General features: G+C 41.7%; 1 protein-coding gene across 1 annotated transcript; it reads left to right on the forward strand.

Moving 5' to 3' along the window:
• The first annotated feature begins 316 nt into the window (after positions 1–316).
• OXA1L (OXA1L mitochondrial inner membrane insertase) lies at positions 317–20,414 on the forward strand. The gene is made up of 10 exons (XM_082243783.1): positions 317–436; positions 6,674–6,804; positions 8,192–8,415; positions 8,508–8,651; positions 11,049–11,134; positions 13,935–14,099; positions 14,215–14,319; positions 14,851–15,013; positions 17,814–17,894; positions 19,945–20,414. Exons 1-10 carry the CDS (start codon positions 344–346, stop codon positions 20,049–20,051), a joined length of 1,299 nt encoding a protein of 432 aa, XP_082099909.1. The 5' UTR covers positions 317–343; the 3' UTR covers positions 20,052–20,414.
• Positions 20,415–23,568: the final 3,154 nt, after the last annotated feature.

A 23,568-nucleotide genomic window follows, 5' to 3' on the forward strand; every position in this document is an offset into this window, starting at 1 on the left:
ATGGGTTGTTTTACAATGTGATTGTTTACAATCGCTTTAACTTTACACATGGTATCATCATATTAACTGTTATATGGTGTTACATATACCTAGTGGAATTATTGTAAATGTGCATGAATAAACCAGCAGCAAGGGCTCCACTAATCTCAGCAGTCCATTTATTTAACTTTAATATTACTGCCCTGCAGTGCACGTTCTCATACCGCAGTGCACACATAAACCTCACTACGATAGCTGGTATCTACACTGCTGAGCGTCAGTACGCATGCCCACTACTCCACCTCATTCCTCAGTGCGCATGCGCGTCTAGGCTGCGGCGCAAGTCAATGACGTCTGGAAGAAGATGGCGGCGCTCAGGGTGGAAGCGGCATGTCGGCTTGTATTGGGTCAAAGAGTACGAGGAGTGTGGAGGCTGACCGAAGCGACAGAGAGACATGTGAGACTGGTGATTACACATGCTTCTAGAAATACATGGTGTGAATTACGGCTTGCTGTATTAGATGGTCGTATACAGACACATCCCATGGAGGTCACACAGATCAGCTGCTTGTCATGTTACCGGTTGTACAACAAAAGTCTTTACCTGGATTGATCAGATCCTTATGGTTGTGTCCCTGGGTTCATTGCATCTCCCTGTATCTGCAGATTGCTTTACAATGCTGGTAACCTCCCTATTGTAGAAATATGGAGGCTGCCATTCCTGATCTACTGAAAATGCTAGCATACTGCTTGTTTCTGGCCTGAAATCTTTCTAAATAAAGTTGTTCCAAAGCCCCAATATTTTTATTTTAATCCATTCTTTGCATTAGGGTTAAAAACCTTCTCTGCAGACCCCCCAGCCTTGGGTTGCCACCTCATCCCTTTAATCCAGGACACATTAATTACACAGGTTCTGTGGCTGATTGAGGTGGTAATTAAACTCAGTGCCTTATGTGCCTCAGAACCTGTGTAACTAATATGTGTCCTGGATTAAACGGGTGAGGTGGCAGCCCTACCCCAGTCCCCTCTTATACTCATCTGAGCCTGAGCTGATCCAGTGACGTGTCTCCCTCATTGGGCAGATTGATAGCAGGGGGAGCCATTGGCTCCTGCTACTGTCAATCTAATGCTCTGACAAGGGGGTGGGGCCAAGCTGCCTGGTCTTTGTCAATAGATGCAGACTGGGCGGCTCGGAAGCGAGCCCACACAGGTGCCAAGATGGAAAGGGGCTTTCTGTGGGGGCACTCACCAAAGAGAGAGGGCCTAGAGCGCTGGCAGGGGACCCCAGAAAAGGAGGCTTGCAGCTGCTCTGTGCAAAACCATTGCACAGAGCAGTTAACTATAGGTATGTTTGTTATTTTAATTAAAAAAAAAAAAGTAATATGTTTAATGTTACTTTAACCCAAAGCAGGCTGTATGATAGAACACTGTTTAAAATAAAAATGTTCATATATTGTACAAATAGATATGGGTTCAGGCATGTTTGGGATCCTAGTCCCAACCTAACTGCCCGATCCTGCCAGGAAGCTGACACTGTACACCGCTAATCACAGGCAGTGAGACATTTCCCGGTCTGTGCAGGTGCGGATCGGGAAATGTCTGTGATTAGCGGTGTGCAGTGTCGGCTTCCTGGTGGGATCAGGCAGGTGGGTTGGGATTAGGATCCTAAACACGCCTGAAGCCCGTCTCTATGTACAAACAGTTACTGGCATCCACACAGCTCTGTTATTACCTGATGACCCTGTCAGTAGGTCTGTATTTGTTCCCTTATTAGGGTGACAGCACTCCTCTTATTTGCTGTAAAATCTTACAGTGGACAACGTAGCTTTAGATGGACACACGGGGGGAGTAACAAAGAGTGGTGCAAAAAGAAAAGCTCCAGTGTTCATGTGCCTGCTTTATTAGTACTTAAGAGCTCATTTTAAAAATGAACACCGGGCATTAATTTAATGATATATATATATATATATATATATATATATACAGTAAAACCTTGGATTGCGAGCATAATTTGTTCCGGAAACATGCTTGTAATCCAAAGCACTCTTATATCAAAGCAATTTTTCCCATAAGAAATAATGGAAATTCAGATGATCCGTTCCACAACTATTTATTCATAAGTCTTTCAGTTTATAGTCTATATACAAAGATTATAGCAATGTGATAGGTTGTGTCATCATAAAATGTCCATCCACAAATGGCGCCTCTACAAGGGGATTAGAAGCAAAATCCAGCAGGAGCTACAGAGTATAAAAGAGATGAGAGGTGCCTCTAAGTGTAGCAGTATGGGGACATTAAATGAGGGTACAACATTTAGCAACTCACATGGTTGATGATTAAAAGAGGCACATCTAAGTATGCAGGCATCAGGGGTAAAGCTGTCCACATAGACCATCTTCTGAACCACTGGCTCTCACCGATGTGAGTCTGCAATTGTGATTGGGAAGACGACCCTGCAGTAGAGTGATCTGAAAGTGAGACTTTGAATCGATTGTGGAGCGCAGCGCGGAAGGGTGTGATGAAGATGGCAGTGCAGAGGATGGGCTTTACCCCGGATGCCTGCATACTTAGATGTGCCTGTTTTAATCATCAACCATGTGAGCTGCTAAATATTGAACCTTCATTAAATGTAACAATATTGCTACACTTAGAGGCGCCTCTCTCTTCTCTTTTATACCCAGTTGTGACATGACGCTACTTGTATATCAAGACATCGCTTGTATATCAAGTCAAAATTTATTTTAAAAATTTGCTTGTCTTGCAAAGCGCTCTCAAACCAAGTTACTCTCAAACCAAGGTTTTACTGTATATATATATATATATATGTGTTACCTTTTTAAAATGTCCTGGTGTTTTAGTCCCTTTTGAAGTCAGAAATCCAGCCTCGTTTATTCTGTGAAGAGCCCTCTGTTCCCCTCAAATCCTGTTCATAAGACTGGTGGCTTCTGTTCCCTCTATCCTTCCGGGCCACCGGTCTTGTACATTCCCCCTTTAGTTCTCAGTAAAGCAAGCTCTCAATGCAGTGAGTGGAGGCCATAGTGTCAGACTCCTGGTCCGATCCACCAAACTGTACAGCATAGGTCAGGAGTCTGATTCGTCTCATACACGCCCACAGTCCAATGTGAAAATATCTGGTCCGCCCACTGCATTAAAGCGGAGTTCCGGACACATTTTAAACTTCCCACCATGCATAACTTTTCCACATGCTAAAAACGATTTGGCTATTTTTTTTTTTTTTCGTTTCCTTTACCTTATTTTTAATGAAAAATAACTTCACTTTTTGGCGCCACGGCCGCCTACGTCATTTCCTGCTTTGTATTTGCTCCTGGGAGATGAGTGTCATCAATCCCAGGAGTCAATGGGCAACTCGGTGTCCCTCGTCACTTCCAGTGCAGGCGCGTCATCCCACAGCTGGTTCCACGTCATTGCCGCTGTACATTGTGGGGGGCGGCCTGTATTCTGTAGGGGGAGGGAAAGTGACATTGCGCACAGTTGCTCGGTGTCGCATCAATCGTCATTCTCTTCCAATGGAGTGAGAACAGCTTCTGGGCATGCGCAATGACGCGGCACCAGCTATGGGATGAAGCGCCTTCACCAGAAGCGAGGGTATAGCATTCTGGGACTCGCTTACAACGCACTGCGCATGCGCGAAATCCAGGAAGAGGGACACTGCGGCTTCAGATGCCCACACTGCAGATGGCCGCGCTGTACAAGAACTTCACAAAGTAATTCATGCTACATGTTCACAAAACAGGGGGCAGTTTACAGGATATCTTTATTTAAATGCACTAGCCCTGACTATTCTAGGGGTAATTTCAGCTAAAAAAAAAAAAATTGGCCGGAACTCCACTTTAAGAGCTGGCTTTAATGAGAACTACAGTCTGAAAGGGTGGCAATGTGGGCGTGTATGGAAGAATGCATACATGCGTGTAAGCATTCCTCCATGGATTACTTTTCTGAGGGGTGGCAAGGACTGCCACATGTACAAACGAGCACTAAAAGTGGGCATTGCCAGTTCATTAATCCATCGTATAGTGGCCCACCAGATTTCAGCATGCTTATTCTGCACACACCAAAGTTCTGACACAAAACTAAAGTTATGCTTTACAGCACTCTGGTAATAGTGTAAATTTTAGTACTGTTTTTAAATTAGAACATTGGCACAAGTTCCTCGTTATTTTGGCATGCACATTTAATGAAACTGTCGCACACTAATTTTTAAAGTGTAGGTAAAGTCCACTTTTTAACATGTACCTACAGATAAGCCTTGCTAGTAGGTACAGTGAATATGCACTGTTTAGGAGATACTCTCACAGGATGCAGCCAGTGACTACACCGGCGCATGCACTCTGAAGAGACGGTATACTTATGCCATACCTTCAGAGCGCTGAAGTGATGTCATGGTGGCCCCGGCCATTCTTACAGCAAGAGCCCACAAACCTGGAAGGAAGACCAGATGAACACGGAAGCGCTGTGATAGTGCTGCACTGAAGGTCTCCATGTGCTGGTATGCAGGGCATATCACTACATTATAATTTCAATCTTTCAGTGGACCCTTTTTTTTTTTTGATGGTTATGTGATTTACCACTGCTGATGAAATCCCCACATTAATCTGGATGTCTTTAGGGCAGTAGAAGTTGTGGAAGATGTATGAATTATTGTGCAGAGGATTGTCAGAGTGTTTAGGATTTTTTAATATCCAATGTGTCTGACATGTCTTCACGAAACACAAATAAAATTATGATGTCTTTTTACAGTGCCTCAAACAATCCTTTTTCAAATTTGTCTGGCATGGCAAACACCCCAGACTGACTTATGCCATCCTACGACGACACAAGAGGGAGGGCGGGGTGGATCTACCTGATGTCTCCTTGTACTACAAGGCTATGACTCTAGTGCGTATCCTGAATTGGACTAATGACTCCTCCACCAAACCATCGGTCCCCCTTGAGAAAACTATAGCGGGCAGGAACCTAGTAGGTGCATCTTGGATCCCGACGGGCAACAGAGGTCTCTCGGAGTGGACTTCTCCTATGATGAGATCCACTCTCCGGGTGTGGGATCGGCTTAACGTACGAGGTGACTACTCCTCCGGGGTTTCTCCCCTAGCTCCCTTGGGGGTGTTTCCCATGGTTTGCCCCCGGGGAAGATCTGCAATTTTTTCGGACCTGGGGCGAGGACAGAAAGACATTGTGCAGAAGTTTGCACCTGCGGGGCGCCTACTGCCTCTGGACACCCTGAGGTCCCACTTTGGGGACTTCTCGATGTCTTTGTGGTGCTACAGACAGTTGACCAACTTAGTGACTAAGCTCCCCACATCTCTACGCTCGATTGACACGCTTTCCCTCTTTGAGTTGTGGTGTACCCGACCCCTCGGAATCAAGGCATTTACTTTCCCATATGTGTAAACTGGTCCTTCGCTCGCTTTCTCGCACAGTTCCTTACTATATCAGAGAATGGGAGAGGGAGCTGGGTGTAGAATTTACATCTCAGCAAACCACTAAGATCGTGCACCTAGCCCATGTCTCCTCTATCAGAACCCGGGTCTAGGAGTCCTCATGCAAATTCCTTTCACGCTGGTACAGTACCCCTTAATGACTGGCACAAATGTTACCTACTGCAGACCCCAACTGTTGGAGGGGCTGTGGCCTACGGGGAATGTTTCTACATATTTGGTGGGACTGTCCCCTTATTAGACCCTTTTGGGACTCCCGTCTATCCATGGATTCAGAAACTGGCCATCACTCCTTCTGACAGCACTCAGCTCCAGTGCCTCTTTCACGATGTGAAATCTTCTGTTAAGAGATATAAATGCAGTGTCACCCCATTTTTACTGAATGCCGCTAAATGTTTGATTCCGAGACACTGGAAACAGGCCTCTTGTCCCACCCTGGCTGAGTGGAAGCGAGAGGATGCAGTTATGAGTGCGGAACGGAGGGTGATGACTCAAGGATCAGCAGTCGCTGTTTATGGATATATGGATGGGTTGGAAGTTCTACTCTGATGAGATCCCCAATACCTAAGTAAGATTGGATTGGAGCCACACATCCTGTAGACGCTCTTCCCCTGGGATTGGGCCGGGTTGGCGCTGTCTAGGCGGCCTGGGACAACTGATGCTACACTACGGTGGAGAATGGTGCTCCTTCCACTCCATACCCTCCGGTTCAATAATTCTTAATTTGCCTTGTTGCCTCCTTACCCCCCGTTTCTCTTCTTCTCTTTTTTTTTTTTTTTTTTTGTTCTTTTTTGTTTTCTCTTCCTTTACTCCTCTCCTTTCGTTACTCCCTTGGGCAAGACCCTCTCTCTTTTCTCCGTTTCAGTCTCATTTTCTAGCAATCTATAAATGTTTCTTACTCATCCCATGACAGTAATATGATCTGGTTCTACTTGATGGTTGTCATGGGACACCTGGGCCGCCCCAGGGGATCTTCCCTGGGGGCCTGGCCCGGACCACTGGGCAGGTTCTGAATGAGGTATTCCTCTGTTTAGATTGGCACACTCTGTCTGTTAAGCACACCTGCCATTTTATATACATGACTGACATGATGTTGCACTTACCTTTCACTGTTATTTGTTTTGTTGTACTAAACTCTGTCTTTGAAAGAAATTTATTAAAAAAAAAAAATTAATATATTATGACATGTAATGTATTGCGGCAATATACATTCAACCTAATTTATGCTTTCTTTTTAGTATCACAGATGTCCAGGTTCATTTCGCTTCCACAGGGCTCTGGCCCCAGGGACACGGCGGTTTCTTGTCTTAAATGTTCGCTGCCAGAGTACAGTGACTGCAGCTGCCAACCAGGTGAGTTTTTTTGTGGTGTGCACAGTGAAGTATATAGCATCTAGCTGTTCAGAAACGTGTGAAAAAGATAAATCATCTAGGTATGTGAGCAGCTGTTAGCATAGATAACAGTGAAACAAGTTGAAGAGCTTCTTCCGCTAAAAAAGTGTGGGGGCATCTTAAAGGCGTCACTGTCACCTTACCAATGCAGAGCGAACAGTGTCTCGGCAAAGGTCTCCCCAACCTCAATAAACTCCCCTTTCCTGCATTCCACACACAGTGTCCAATAGGGCATGCCTGGTGGAGAGGTCCTCCGTGAATAATGCAGCCACCAGCAACGGTGGAGGTTCTCTCCATCAAACATAGTTATTAAACACCATGTGTGCAGCTATCCAGGAAGGAACCTTCCTTTAATCACTCAGATTACTATATTTAGAGATGAGGGTTTAGCTAATACTATGATCAGTATAACTTAACTGCATATATATTCTCTTTTCTGGAGTTTATTTGGTATGTTTACTTTGATATGTATGACACGGGTCACTCCAGCATAGGACTCACGTTGAGTCCTTTATTAACTGGTCCATTTAGCTGATCTATATTTTGGTGATAGTTTTTTTTTAATGATTTAAACATGTGTTTGTATAGATATATTTGCTCTTTGGACACCTTTTGTCATTTCAATAAAGAGGTTTATATTGTAAATAAATGCATTTGATTTTTTTTGTCAGTGCAGGTTGCTTTTGACATAGGTTTTATTGTGGTATATTCATATATTTTCTGCACACTTGGTGGTCCATGTTCTCTTGTGTTACCAAAACTGTATATAGGCAACGTATTAAAAAACCTTTGCAGCTCTAGAGTGTAGAGAGTCGCTGATCGATTGTTCACCCTGCCGCTGCTGGGCAGGATTTAAAATCTCTGAACTTGGAAGTTCTCAGATTTGTGTTCAGTCACTGCAGAGAAGCTCTCTGATCTCCCACCCCTCACCATACTGGGAGAATTATTACTGATACCAGAAAAGTCAGGTGTGTCCAGGTCACTTGTGCAACTAAAGCGGAACTAAACTTAGAGTACCTCCACTCAGCATTGTAATGTTTGCAGGCTCACTTGTTGGCGCTGACAACTTCTCTGGGTGACTTTTGTCCTTCCTAAGGTCAGCAGTGGCTGCAGCTATTCGTGATGGTTCGCACAGCCAGCGATTACCTGCAGCAATCACTGCTGAATGAATACACACAAAGTAATTCCTACCACTGTTTTTCACATAAGGGCTAGTTGCCCATTCAAATTTAAGCTAAACATAAAGGGGTTTATACTTGGTGATTAGAATACTTATTTTATTCTGTGTCGATGCAAAGTATCCAACCTGTTGGCTGTTAATACATTGGCAATGTCCATTGCTGCTTTGTTGTTCTAGGTTCTAAGTGTCCCAGAGGCACCATTACCGCATTCCACTTCTATCCCTGAAGATCTGCTGCCTCCCCCAGTCTCCGAATTTGCCCCCACAGTTGCAGAGACAATTGGTCAGGTGGAGCAGAGTTTGACTGAATTGGGACTTGGAGGTTACAGTCCAGTTGGCCTTGTCCAAAACTTCCTGGCTTTTTTACATATTGATGTTGGTCTTCCCTGGTGGGGAGCTATTGTGACAGGTAAGACGTTTATTATATTTATTCAACCATTATATGGGGAAGGGTTTCTTTGTTTCTGTTTTGTTTAAAATATTTATTTTCATCTCCTGCAGGAACAATACTTGCACGTATTATGGTTTTTCCATTAATAGTCAAAGGTCAGAGAGAAGCTGCCAAACTTAATAATCACATGCCCCAGATTAGCAAATTGACAACGCGGATGAATGAAGCCAAGCAGGCGGGGAACAAATTTGAATGTAAGTTTGCAACATTTGCTGTTTGTGATTCTGTATTCTTGTGAAGAAATAAAAACACCACCTTGTGGGAGAAATTGGAGCATGGGGGGGGTGACACACTCCTGGGATCATAAAGTCGGCTTGTGGAGTGTACAGCCAACAAGAGTTTATGTAAACCCCCCCCCCCCCAATCATATGACATAAGACGGTGGCACTAAAAGCACTCTTGTGCTGTTGTGTTCTCCTTTTGCAAAAATCTTCCTTCTCCCTGCTATCTTCCAGTGGGGGGGGGGGGGGGGGGGTTGTTAATAGAACTGAAGGGCTGTGATCAGCAATCCTCAAGAGTGCTCGACTATGCCTGTCCTTTCCACCCAGCTGCACCATTCATAAAAGCCAATACTACAGCTTCCATTAATGAAAATGGATATAAGAATGCAGGACAGGTGGATGATAGGTTTGTCCCCTTTATTCATAGATTTTGGTTCATTTATAGAAGCTGTAGTAACGGCTAAAAATATACTGTATACGTCTCCATAGCTAACAGTGTTGGAAGAATTCTTCTTGCTTTATGTTGCAACCAACTACTCTAAGTTTAGTGTTTGAAGATATAATTTATATGACTAATAAGGAGAATAATAGGTTTTAGTGAAAGTAAAAAAAAAAAAAAAATAATTGTTACACCTAAGCCCAAAAAATGTTGAGCCTGTCCCACCCCTACATGCATGCACAAACGAACATAAACGAGCTCACCGGGGGAGCAACTAAGTACAAATGTTGCTTTCATAACCCCTACATATCTCTGCAATGCCAGAGTGACAGTGAAAATTCTATGGCCACTGTTCATTGTTAACTCTAAACTGATGACCTATAGGGGTTTTTGCAGCATCACCTATGAAAAAAAGAGAGTACAGTATTTCATTGTTCTTTTTCGCCCACGTGCATATTTAGAGCGATTGTAAAGGCTAAAGGTTTTTTACCTTAATGCACTCTGCCTTAAGGTAAAAAACCTTTTAGGTGCAGCTCTCCCTCTGCCCCCCTTAACTACTTAAGCCTGATCTTGATCAAGCTCTGTGCCCAAGAGTTGCAGCACTGCTCTCTTTCCCCCAACTTGCTGGACTCGGCGAAAGCAGCGGAGGGCACAGTTAAGAAGCAGTGTGTGATTCGGTAGACACCCCTACTTACCAGGGTGTACTCGGCAGAGGGAAGGAGCCAGGAGCCAGCGGAGGACCTAAGAAGAAAAGGTTCAGGCCCCTCTGTGCAAAACCAGTGCACAGAGCAGGTAAAAATAACAAGTTTGTTATTTAAAAAAAAAAAAAAAATGTTTTGCAATCATTTTAAAGCTTGACATGTTGGGTATCTATTTACTAGGTTCAACTTTCTCTTTTATATTTTACAAACAAAATTGGGTAATATTGCTCTTTTGTGCCCTAAAATTAACTTTAACGTATTTTTCTTAAAGTTTTGTGCTTGATAAACCATTAACAAATATCACATGACTTAGGCATCATGTACACACTGCCTACATTTACCGCGGCAGGGAAATGCGGCAAAATTGCGCCACGATTTTGCCGCAGTTTGCATTTTCCCACATCTGGCGGTCAAAACGTGCCTATCATGAAAGCGATTCTTCCGCGTTCAGGAGAGGGAGGTTGAGGCTCCCCTAACCGCAGCAGCTCCTAAACTCTGCTAAAAGCATTTGTGTACATGGACACATAAATTTTTATGGAGTTAAGGGGCTTTGGCAAAAAAAACTCCAAAAGCTCTAAACTCAAGTTTAGGAGCTGCTAGTGTACATGAAGCATTAAAAAGTTGGACCTGCTGCTATTTTATTTTCAAAGGTGTCTGTTTTTCAGAAAATATATAATGTTTGGGGGGTTTTAAATAGTCTTCAGGCCTAAAATGATTTCTAAATGTGCACCATAAAAAAAAAAAAAAAAAGCCTGGCAGCGGAAGGGTTTTCAATATTGTTAAATATCAAGTTTTTAGAAAGAATACCAGATAATCCTATCATAGTTCCATAGTGAGGTTGAAAAAAAGACACCAGTCCATCGTTATTCAGAACTCGGTTATGATGGGTTAACTGTCTCCCAGTGTAACTGTTTTGACATGCACCCTTGGTGTAGACAAAAAGCAACTGTGTTGACACATTGTGCAGACATGGTCCATCATTGTCAATATCAGGAAGCCAGTCCAGAACAATGGCATGCAGTCATAGTGTGACTGAGTGCATATAAGCAGGAAACGGTGAGAAAAGATCAGCGGCACTGAGATTCAAAAAACTTGAAAACAATATATTTTTAAAAAAACGACAACAGTTTTTGTATACAGTGCTTTAGAAAACTAAATGTCATTTAGTTAGGGTTTAAATCTACTTTGAGGACTAAAGTACATTTTTTTTTTTTTCCTTCTGCCACTTAGTTTCCAAGGCATATTCAGACCTTACATTATATCAGAAGAAAAATGACGTCAACCCACTCCGTGGCTTTCTGGTGCCTCTTGTGCAGGTGCGAGGACTGTATGGTAACCATTTGCTAACTGTAATGTCGTTTTTCAGTCATTTGGTGTAATTGTCAGCTTTAACATAAAGCCCCAGTACCAGAACAGCACTATTTTTTGCCCCCTAGAGGAAAGAAGACCAAGTGTTTTTTCAGTGCATATTAGTCGTGGTATATGGCACACTTCTCTAGCTCAACTCTTTGGAAAGATGGTATGCTGCCCAATATATAGCACTGACATCAGCACGGCTTTAATATTAAAATTAGTATAAAGATATATTTTTTTAACCTTATTTTATGACATTCCTCTCCCTGACCCCAATTCTTAGGGTTTTCCCATCTAGTTTTGGTCAGGTCAAGCCTGTAACCTCTGGCTACCCCTGCCACCAAGTCCCTGAGACATGTTATTCTGGTGTGCACACTTTTCCCATTCTTTCTATGCTAATACTGGACACATCTGAAGTGAAAATGCGATTTACTGGTGAAACACATCAGAATTTACACAGGGCCTCCAGAGGGATGCATGCTGTGGCTTGAAACACACACTGTGCATGACCAATTTTATGATATTTAAAAAAGAAAATATCAGCATGGAACTATGAAAGCTAACATTCATTCTTGATCATCCTTTTATTAATTGGTGAGTAACTGTCCTGAAAAGAAATATGCTGACCAAAAGAAAAGATGACTTTTCAGTCTGCATGGAGGAAAACAACTATTGGCTCTCTGGATGAAATAGGCATTGAGTCGGGCTTAGGCAATGGAACAAGTCTGTGTAGGTGATAACATCCACCAATGACAGTCACTGGAGATGTTGGGTCTGGTGCTGGACGGCTGCTGGCTCTAAAAAGAGCTAGAAGAAACTCTGCAGGAACATGAAGAAAGAAGAAGAGAGCAGCGCCATCTAAGTTCAACAGTGCTAAAATGTTTATTGCAAATATAAATGAAGCAACTCAGTGTTGCAGATTCATCAACGTATGTGGCAAAGTTACAGTTTATCCGCTCAAGGGGAGGACGTGCCATGGTGTACGTGTGGGCAGACGTTCATTTCTGCAGTGCTGGTGGCTCCCAGCACTTCCTGTACACTCAGTTACACACAGGGCTGGCCGCTCGCTCCACCCCTCACCCGGATGTGACGTTAGCAGCCAGCACTGCTGCACTTAGATGGCGCTGCTCTCTCCTGACTTTTCCATCTGCAGAGACTTCTTCACTACCTGTTCAGTAGGCTAGACCAGTGGTCCTCAACCCTGGCCTACAGGGCCCACTAACAGGCCAGATTTTAGGTATTACCTTGGGGAGATGCAGACTAGAGTACTGCAATCACTGAGCAGCAAATGATATCACCTGGGATGTATTTCAGTTATCTTGAAAATCTGGCCTGTTAGTTGGCCCTGTAGGCCAGGGTTGAGGACCACTGGGCTAGAGCAATGTTCTTGACCAAACTTGTCAGCCTGGCTATGCTGCCGACAGGGATGCAAGGATCTCAAGACTAACCAAACAAAATTACAAATCTTTAGGAAGCCATTTCAGTTAACATGTATGTCATTTGTGTATTTAGCTATTAGCCTGGAGTTCTTTAGGTCTGCATACTAGCAAATGTATACCCAAGAACAGGTTCTTTTAAGAATAATGTATTTTGGCCCCTGAGTGATCCATATCATAGTGGTTTACATTGCTGCACATTAGGACAGTATTTTAGCTAGACACATATTTGGAAAAGTGCACCATCCCACTGAAGCTGATAATGGAGGGGGAGACAGAGTGTAAAGAAAGCTGGTTAATGACTACTGGGAGAAACCGAGCAGAAGCTGGTCGTTGACCATGAGGATATGGTGCACAAACATGAATTTTGGGGTGGGAAAGTGGAATAGAGGAGACAGTGCGGCAAATAGTTGTGGGCAGATGGGGTTTTCATAAAGGAGACAATGAAAACTGATCATGGAATAGATTGGAGGAAAGAGGGAAATAGCACCTGATCAGAGAAAGAGAAAAGCGATAGAAAGGGAGATGATTGTGGGGGAGGGTCTTGTATGAGCTGTCATTTTTGCCTTCTATTGGAGAACTGGCAAATCCTACCCTGTTTCTTACACCCATTCTACAGTGTATTCGCCTTCTGTCATAGTACTCAGCAAAACAAAGGGGCAATTCACTCTTCGTTATAATCCACCAGGTTTCGCACACAGTGGTCTTATTTTACAACCCATTCATAAAAAATGGGCTGTGGGGTGTAGTCTCATTGCTCCATGGAGTTATCTGTACTTACTGCAGGAAAGGGAGCTCTTTCATTGGATGAGAGCCAATGGGGTCTTTGACAGGTCACATGACTGGGCTTTCTTTCTGGCTTTTTCAAACCACTTTTATTCATTTTATTATTTCTGTCTGACTTTGTTTACCTCGGACTCCAGAAGCTGTACCAGCGCAATGCACATTTGTAAAGCCCATCGCTTTCACAACGCAATGCACATTTATAAAGCACATAGTTTTTTGTTTTTTATTAGATTGTATCTATGGAACAGGAAGAGAAGGGAAATCTCAACACCAGGACACAGACAGCAAAAAATAAACGGATGGATTTTAACCATCACCTGCTCTATACAAAAGTTGATTTCTTTATATTTTAAGGAAGTTTTTCTATAGACAGTGTGTGGGAATGTTTGGAAATCTCATTTGGCACTTTCATGGTAATAGCTTTTATTTGGTTGTTTATGCCTGTATGTTTTACAATGTCATTTATTTTCAGCTTACTACAGGCTTTCATTTTCATAGACCGTTAAATGTAAAGCATTATTTTTTTTCCTGTCTTTCCTAGGCTCCAGTATTTATCTCGTTCTTTGTGGCACTGAGACAGATGTCTTACCTTCCAGTGCCCAGCATGCGGACTGGTGGCCTTTGGTGGTTTACAGACTTGTCCATGGCTGACCCTTACTATGTACTGCCACTGGTTGTAACTTGCAGCATGTGGGCTGTTCTTGAGGTAACTTTTATAGCTTTGTTTTTTTTTTCTCCAGTGTTCTCTGCTGTTATCTTCAGGTCTGCATATTTTGCATGCTTTTATGTAAGCCTCATGTAAGTTTTTTCTTTTTTTCTAGCTGGGAGCAGAATCTGGAGTAAATAACCCCAACCTCAGGGTCATGAAGACTGTTTTCCGTATAATGCCGCTGATCATTTTGCCTCTGACCATTAATTTCCCTACCGTAAGTGTTGCCCTAACGTTATCACTCATATCAAATTTTTATTCTGTGTTATCAAGTTGGTGCCGACTCCTGCCAGCATCATGGAAAGTGTTTTTTCCAGAATGACCAGTTTTGTTTTTGGGTTTTAAGTCTTTGCAACAGCAAGTTTATACATTCTGAGGCTAAATCCTTACACCTTTTATTGCTGGTCAATTTCTTCAACTTAGTTTTTTATTATTGACCCCTGCGTCATTACAGGACAGATAAGTGATGCGTAGGTTGTAGAAAGGATCCAGTGAGCACAGTGTGGACAAAGCAGATGACTCCGGAAGTGTTAGTTTCACAAGACACTTCAGTGGAGGATCTCTCTACGATGGAGCAGTATCAGGCAGCAGGAGAGGTAAGTATGTTTTTTCAAGGAAAGTTTTTTTTTTTTTTTTTTTTTTTTTTTAGCACTTTTTTCTTTTAGAACTTTTTTAAAGCAAGTCACTTTAAACTTTAATGTGTTGTATCAATATGGCATGGTCATTGTTTTTACATCTTTTGTTTCAGGCTGTGTTCACATATTGGGTCACTTCAAACTTCTTCTCTATAGCCCAAGTGGCATTTTTAAGGATACCAGCTGTTCGCCAAAAACTGAAAATCCCACAACATATCAAGCATGATGAATCCGTACTACCAAAACAGGAGGGCTTTGTAAAGAGTTTGCAATCTGGTATTTTTGGCATTTACAGAATTCCCATATATATATATATTTTTTTTTTATATCTCATGAATGCTGCTTTTCACTTCTAATTGTGTACAATAGGATGGAACCATCCAGGACAGCCACAAAGTTAAATACATGTCCTTTTGTTTCATTTGTCTTTAAAGCAGTTGAAAACAATTGGAGCAAAAGTTTAGGTCTTAATGGTTACACTGGGGCAATACTGGTAGTTCTTGCACGTGTATTAAAAAAAAAATGTTGCAGTCCTAGAGATAGTCATATGGATGAATAATAGCTGACATGGATTCAGTAAGTGTGTTTCCTTTCCAGTCTGCTTTACAATGACATGTGATACATACCTTAAGGGACAAGAGTGATGATAGATGTAATAAATCAATGGCTATTAAGGGAGAAGTATAGCCAAAGTTATACTGTGTGTCACTCATTGTTCTGGTAACACACTTCTGTGGAGCATTTAATGTTACCATATACAGTGCCTTGCGAAAGTATTCGGCCCCCTTGAACTTTGCGACCTTTTGACACATTTCAGGCTTCAAACATAAAGATATAAAACTGTAATTTTTTTTGAAGAATCAACAAGTGGGACACAATCATGAAGTGGAACAAAATTTATTGGATATTTCAAACTTTGTTAACAAATAAAAAACTGAAAAATTGGGCGTGCAAAATTATTCAGCCCCTTTTACTTTCAGTGCAGCAAACTCTCTCCAGAAGTTCAGTGAGGATCTCTGAATGATCCAATGTTGACCTAAATGACTAATGATGATAAATAGAATCCACCTGTGTGTAATCAAGTCTCCGTATAAATGCACCTGCACTGTGATAGTCTCAGAGGTCCGTTTAAAGCGCAGAGGGCATTATGAAGAACAAGGAACACACCAGGCAGGTCCGAGATACTGTTGTGGAGAAGTTTAAAGCCGGATTTGGATACAAAAAGATTTCCCAAGCTTTAAACATCCCAAGGAGCACTGTGCAAGCGATAATATTGAAATGGAAGGAGTATCAGACCACTGCAAATCAACCTGGCTGTCCCTCTAAACTTTCAGCTCATACAAGGAGAAGACTGATCAGAGATGCAGCCAAGAGGCCCATGATCCCTCTGGATGAACTGCAGAGATCTACAGCTGAGGTGGGAGACTCTGTCCATAGGACAACAATCAGTCGTATACTGCACAAATCTGGCCTTTATGGAAGAGTGGCAAGAAGAAAACCATTTCTTAAAGATATCCATAAAAAGTGTCATTTAAAGTTTGCCACTAGCCACCTGGGAGACACACCAAACATGTGGAAGAAGGTGCTCTGGTCAGATGAAACCAAAATCTAACTTTTTGGCAACAATGCAAAACGTTATGTTTGGCGTAAAAGCAACACCGCTCATCACCCTGAACACACCATCCCCACTGTCAAACATGGTGGTGGCAGCATCATGGTTTGGGCCTGCTTTTCTTCAGCAGGGACAGGGAAGATGGTTAAAATTGATGGGAAGATGGATGGAGCCAAATACAGGACCATTCTGGAAGAAAACCTGATGGAGTCTGCAAAAGACCTGAGACTGGCACGGAGATTTGTCTTCCAACAAGACAATGATCCAAAACATAAATCAAAATCTACAATGGAATGGTTCACAAATAAACATATCCAGGTGTTAGAATGGTCAAGTCAAAGTCCAGACCTGAATCCAATCGAGAATCTGTGGAAAGAACTTAAAACTGCTGTTCACAAACGCTCTCCATCCAACCTCACTGAGCTTGAGCTGTTTTGCAAGGAGGAATGGGCAAAAATTTCAGTCTCTCGATGTGCAAAACTGATAGAGACATACCCCAAGCGACTTACAGCTGTAATCGCAGAAAAAGGTGGCGCTACAAAATATTAACTTAAGGGGGCTGAATAATTTTGCACGCCCAATTTTTTCAGTTTTTTATTTGTTAAAAAAGTTTGAAATATCCAATAAATTTCATTCCACTTCATGATTGTGTCCCACTTGTTGTTGATTTTTCACAAAAAATTATAGTTTTATATCTTTGTTTGAAGCCTGAAATGTGGCAAAAGGTTGCAAAGTTCAAGGGGGCCGAATACTTTCGCAAGGCACTGTATAAGTCTCTAACACAGATCTATTTTAACACCTGATACAGTCACCATTGACTGTAGTAGTATTCTTCATAGAGGAAAGCTGAAGAAAAACATGCACTGACAAATACAAGTATCGATCGTAAGAAAAGGATAGGGTCATTCAGGCAATGGGGGAGCCAGCAGATACAAAAAATGGGGGGCTCATTCTCTGTCCCCTTTGCCCAATGAATAAAACGGCCCTAACTAAGCAAAAATTGGGTAGATTACTAGAACACTGTCTCCATGGTGGGCAGTACAACCCAAGTCAGAAAACTAAGATCTCTCTTTATAAGAGAGGTATTAATTGGGTATGTCCAGAACACATAAAAAGTAGTTTTTGCAGTACCATGCAGTTTGGTGCCCACAAACGCATTGTGTTTGCGATGAGCTTTTGAGGCGTCCGTAACATTACATTGGCACCGCATGCAGATTTTAATGGCAGTTTGTTCACCTGCAGTTCAGGAAACGTGCACAGCACTCGTCTTTCCTGCACCGCGTTCTGGTATGGTATAACTGGATTTTTTGTTTTTTTGTATAGAGTAGGAGTGTTACTTTGTATAATAATAATAATAATTGGGTAGCATGTGCACAGTATTTTGTTGAAGCTAATGACTGCAGTAAGTACTTCTTTTGCTATGTTATATTACTACAGGATGCTTATCAATCCATTGTTCTACAGGTTGGAAAAATGCAAAACTGGCTCAGCAGTTGGAGGAAAGAGAACACAAAATGAAACACCATCTGGAAATAGCTGCAAAAGGTTAGCAATTCTACTGATAATATGTGTATAAAAGAAAAAAAAAACAAATGTGTGTTTTCATCTTTTCCCTTTATATCTTTGTTGTATAAAACACACTTCCGTTTTACACATTGTCTAAGGGCTGTCCTCTGATTTGTGGATTCCAGTACTTTCTCTTGTATCATTTATTACACAAAGTGTAATGTTTATATTTGCTTTGCAGACCAAGAAACCTGTAACAGAAGCAAATAGAGATGCAGTTGCTGACCAGTCTTGAAAATGCAAGAAGCCTGGTTGTCATGCTTATCCAGTGGCCTCAATACTTTGCGGCACCAAACACTTACGCAGATCTGTAGTGCCGACTTCACTAACTTCCTAATCTGCATGAGACCACTATCTGGTCCAGGTCAGAAAGTATTGAAGCAACAGACAATCGGGGAGCTTGTATTTTTAGACAGAAGGCAGATATGGCAGCCCCTGTGTGTTCTACATAGGCAGTATTCTCACACAAACGACTTTGTTTTAACTGCTGGTGTACTAATTAATGCTCAACTCTTGGGCACCATTATTTTCAGTTACCTGAGTTCATTTGTCTAAAAGAATATCAGTTACATTTGTATGCACCTAGTGCCTGTGTAAAGCCAAAAAAATAGTTGTAAGCTCATTGCAAGCTGTCAGATACCTCTTGCATCGCTCGTGATTCTGTATTTAATTATTTAAAAATATTTTATTGGCTTTTTACAGTGGGTATAGGTGGATTTTATTGGCTTATTCTTGTACGATCACTTAGTGGAAAACTACCCCCCAGCCCCCCCCATCTAAAGTATACTACCATGGCTGCTGTCCCCCAAAGGCAGTCTTGAGCCCCTAATCCTCCTCCCACACGTATTATTATGCTATCTCTACATAATACCAGTGCTAACATGCCCTATTGAGGCTGAATGCAGCTCACAGACTGTAACACTGTCTGTCAGGGTGGATCAGCAGTGCATGGCTCTTTCAAGACTAATTAGAATATGGTATCAATCACATTATTAGGGGTGTGTTGGAACTGGAGACATGGGTCTGCTTACTACCTGAAGTAAAGAGGTTGGCACTGGCTTTGTAAAACTATGGGGGGCAGCTATTCGTCCAGTTTCTCTGCAAAGGAAGAGGAAGTTTAAGTGACAGTTTGAACAGAATGCTCTTACACCGTTTGCAGGGCATGTTTAGAGACTGAATTAGAACTATATACATTCTATTTTACCAACCAAAAACTGTTCTGCTCAGATTTCAGCTTTAACAAACACATGTTTACAATTTGACTTGCACAATAAAAGAAGTGTTTCATATTGGATTTAGTAATAAGGTTTAACTTCCTGTATATGCACAAATATAACTTCTGTGTGCATTTGTTTTTCCAATTGCATTTGCAAAATACTACAATGCGGATATGACATGTATGTAGCAGCTGTGGTCAGTCTCACAGCTACTTGAGGCATTTATTTTCTAACCTGTGCACCGTTGTTTCTGACACATATAGGTATTTCACATAGGGGTACCAAACTGTGCCCATGCAAAAAGCCATCTTCAGCCACTCAGGATGCACAGGTGTTCTGTACAGGGGTATGCAGGCAGCCGGTTAAAAACGATGACAGGTGCCTCTGCATGGACTTACACAGATCTCAGTGGTCCTCCCATACACATTCTGGAGTATCAATGCAAGTCAAGTGCGTGGATCAGAACATAGTCTGTGTCCTGATCCATGCATCAGACCCACTCTGGAATGCGCATGGAGTTCTGTGCAGCCGGCACCTATTATTATTCATTTCAACTGGTTACCTGCACAGAGCACCTGTGCATCTCAGGTGGCTGAAGACCTTCGCACAGGCATATGGAATAGTACGCCTATATAAATGAAGCCTTAAAGTGAATGTGTGGAGGCAGAATCAATATCTCTGACCTGAAGCTTTGTGTTTAATATATAGTTACTCTAAGTGCTCAAAAAGGCAGTCTATGGTAGGTATAATAATGAAAATGTCATGCGTTAGTCACAGGTATTTAGTGACCAAGCTTTCTGTTTATTTTACAGGTCCATTGAGACAGACATTTTCCCAGAATCCATTGCATCAGAGAGAGACAACACCAATTTCCCCAAAGAAACCAAAAGACAAACCTTGGCAGGACACAATTGGATAGAAACTACATCCTGCTTGCAGCTCATAAACTGATCAATCTCTGATAACCCCATCCATTACAGTACCCACCAAAAATGCTTATTTGGGATGAACTAACCAGGAAGAGGATGGGCCATTTAGGAGGTGGATTCTCTTTGGTACATATTGTATTTATTTAAAATGATTATACTTATGTTACCTTTCAGAAACAATGTGATAAATCTAGTTCTTTGTTCTAAAGAAGATTAGGCTACTTTTTTTCTTTCAACGCGTGTGTTTATTTTTTTATTAAGCCAGTGCAATTGAAGGATATGTGGCCTGAAGCATATTCTGGGTGGTACCAGCCTCTATGGTCAAATCATTCAAAAAGAAAGGAAGTGTTCTTTTACAATACTACGACTTTCACACACACTACACAAATGCAAAAACATTCTGTATAAAATCTCACAACTGTTTGTGCACATCTGAATGTGGATTTGGATGTATGTATGGCCACCCCACTCTCATGCTTCCTCTGCAGAAAACTTAATGTAACCTGTCAAGAACACAGTGGTGAGAGGTAAGGGCTACTTAATGGTTTTCATTCACTATCAACAACCAGTCAGCAAATTGAATCCGGCCTCACATGACCTAAATTGGAACTGCACTGCATGTGAGCACCACAAATAAAAAAGCTATTTAATTCATTTTTAACATTGAAAACAAACTCTCCCATACATCCATGTTTCCATGCTTTATTTTTCTGAGAAATCACTTTGAAAAACACCCCCTAGCATTTCTGGCTGTGGCCAGCTTGAGTAAGGGTAGATGATTCATGTTGCATAAAAGATAAGGAAGTAACTGAAGAAATGTTAAAAGAAAAAAAAAAAAAAAAGCTTAAAACATGTTCTGCTTAAACCTGAATTATCAGTTTAGGGTGGATGGATGCAGGGATTAACATTTTCAGAAGATTTGATATGTAACCAGATCAACTATGGTGTACAGAGATGTATTGCGTCTTAGACGTGAAAGTATCTGTCTTTTTATGTTCTCTGTGTTCTTTTAACTAGGTTTTTAGAACTTTTTCAAGCAGAGAGAAATATTTAAAAAAAAAAATCCTATATTTTTTGCCTTTTTAAATGTGTTTATAATATTAGAAAATAGACTGCTAATAGGGAATCTTACAGCTTTTAGAGTGCATGTACTTTGTACTGTGAGATCATATCAGTAGGCACTCCTTCAGATAATGTCCTAAAGCTCAGGGCAAATTGCTATGAACTGAGAGGGAAACAAGATAGAAGCACAGCTGATTACTGCTATGAATGCATCACCCTAAAGACTTTTACTGCAGCTCCACCTGTTAGACCCAGTTACTTTCAACATGTTTACAGCTTATGCTGCCCTTCAGTTTTTCTGTCATACAGTTTATCATTATTGTTATCACTTGGTATATTTTGCCACTTGCATGTCTTTTAGAAGTTAATGAACTAATCCACAGCGGTTTTTATTGTGCAGCATGCAGACCAGCCACTGGCATCCTAACAACGACATCATCGGGAACCTGTATAGCATCCTTGTTTGCCCCCCCTCTCTTGCCCCTCCCTGTCAGCAATGGGGTCAAGTTTGCAAAGAGAAGGAGAGAAAGTAAGGGAGAAATAAATGCTAGAATACTAGCCAGTAGCAGTGTGCAAAGGTGGAGGAATAAATCCCCTCTATGTTGGGTGGCCCAGGTGTGTAGATGGTGCTATGGTGCTGCGATGTGTAAAACTATTAGTTTAGTTTTTTACTTTTTTTAGAATGGGGTGCCTCAAGACAGTTTGCAGAATTTTAAAGTGTGCCGTGACTGGAAAAAAGGTTGAGAAGCACTGCTGCTTTAGGTTGTTGTTGTTTCCTGTTCTTTGCACGGCATCAAACATGATTGTAGAATGATACACGGTTAACTAGGCTAAAAAATACATCTCCATTGTCGTTAACGTTAATACCCAGGAAAATGTTTTCACTTGTTGCTTGTAATTGGCCTTCAACCACTGTTATCATAAAGGAGCCTTTCCTGTACTGTTGATAAAATCATATTTTCTCCATGTAATGTCTGCTTAAGCCAGCAATAGACAGTGATTTTCTTTGTTGCAGGAAAGAAAATTGATTCCCCCATCAACACAAACCGTGCTGATGGGAGAATCCCTCCTACAGAGCCATTGTGCTCTCTCGGCAGAGGAAGCCGTCCCCACTGTGAGAAGACAGTAATTATTGTTAGTGGCTAGAACAGCCGCTAGCGATAATCACATGTAAAATCCAACAGGCTTGTTGTACCCAAGTTGATCAATCGATCAATTTGGATACATTCAGCCTTCCCATACTTGGTTCGAAACTCTGGCAGTCCCTGCTGGACCAGCTGAGATTCGAACCGTCTATGGCCTGCTTTATTTCTAGTACATTTCCTGGAATAAAAGGTTATTAGTCCAGATCCTTATAATAACCTTGCATATCTGTAAATATCTTTAGATAATTTTTTTTCCTAACCATTTGCTTGAGACTTACTTTATTTTAGTTTAAAGCCTAATCAGGCCAACAGTTTAAATTAGCTTAGTACTGCACCAAAACAAAAGTTAAATGTCCTAAAGTCCATTTTCTTTCTAAAGCAGCTACAACCTTAGTAGAAAAGATTGTCCCCGTCAGCAACTCCAGGGTGGGGACACTTAAGCTAGCCATACACTAGTAGATTTTCAAAACAAATGTAAGAGCAAGAAAAAAATTCCATCCTGCTCCTTCGAATTTTCTCATTGCTGTGGTCGAAAGTAAATGGCAATTTTACCCCACTAATTGTTAGAAAATAGAACAAACTTAAAATGAAAAGTTTCAAACCAAATTCTGCTAGTGTATGGCCATGCTTCTGTGAGGAAGCAGTGGTCTGTCTTTAGAGGTGTGACTACTGAGTCAGACCTAAATCTCTGCAATCAGCCAAACTCAAAATGCTGATTGAAGAATTTTGTCTCTGACTCCACAGACATGTCAGAGCTCTGAAAAGAGATTGCGTTTTTCCCACAGAGAGGAAACCTCCCACTCTGCAGCTGCTAGCAGGGGACAGGCTTTTCTACTTGGCAAGGAAAAAAAACTTTGACTTTACACACACCTTGTTTTCATGTACATGGAATGGGTTTAGCTAATTTAAACTGAACCAATTGATATTTAATGCTGAACTCCCTCCCCCCTTTCCCTTAACACTGCAAGGGTAAATGCTTATTATGTCTAAGGCAGGCGTCTCCAAATTTTAAGACAAAGGTCCAGTCTACTGTCCTTCAGACTATAAGGGGGAGAGGTGAAAATATGCCAGTGGAAGTAGAAAATGCCCTAGTGTCAGTGGGAATAAACAGTGCATTAGGTTTGGTGGTCTTGGGAAATTTAAATATAAGGAAAAATGACCTAGAACCTGTGGTCAGTAGGGGGTGGAATAGTGCCCCATCTTTGGTATCAGTGAGAATACTACTGCCTCATCATTGGTATCAATGGGAGGAGTGCTGCCCCATCATTGGTATCAGTGGGAAGAATGCCACCCTGTCATT

This window comes from Pelophylax lessonae (assembly GCF_965119305.1).
Source record: "Pelophylax lessonae genome assembly, chromosome: 1".
Lineage (NCBI taxonomy): Eukaryota > Metazoa > Chordata > Amphibia > Anura > Ranidae > Pelophylax > Pelophylax lessonae.

Excerpts from the sequence above, each read along its gene's own strand:
- OXA1L (XM_082243783.1), top strand. The coding sequence starts at position 344 with ATGGCGGCGCTCAGGGTGGAAGCGGCATGTCGGCTTGTATTGGGTCAA. Across the intron at positions 6,805-8,191 it reads CAGGTGAGTTTTTTTGTGGT|TGTCCCAGAGGCACCATTAC; the intron begins GTGCACAGTGAA and ends CTAGGTTCTAAG. Across the intron at positions 14,100-14,214 it reads GCATGTGGGCTGTTCTTGAG|CTGGGAGCAGAATCTGGAGT; the intron begins GTAACTTTTATA and ends CTTTTTTTCTAG.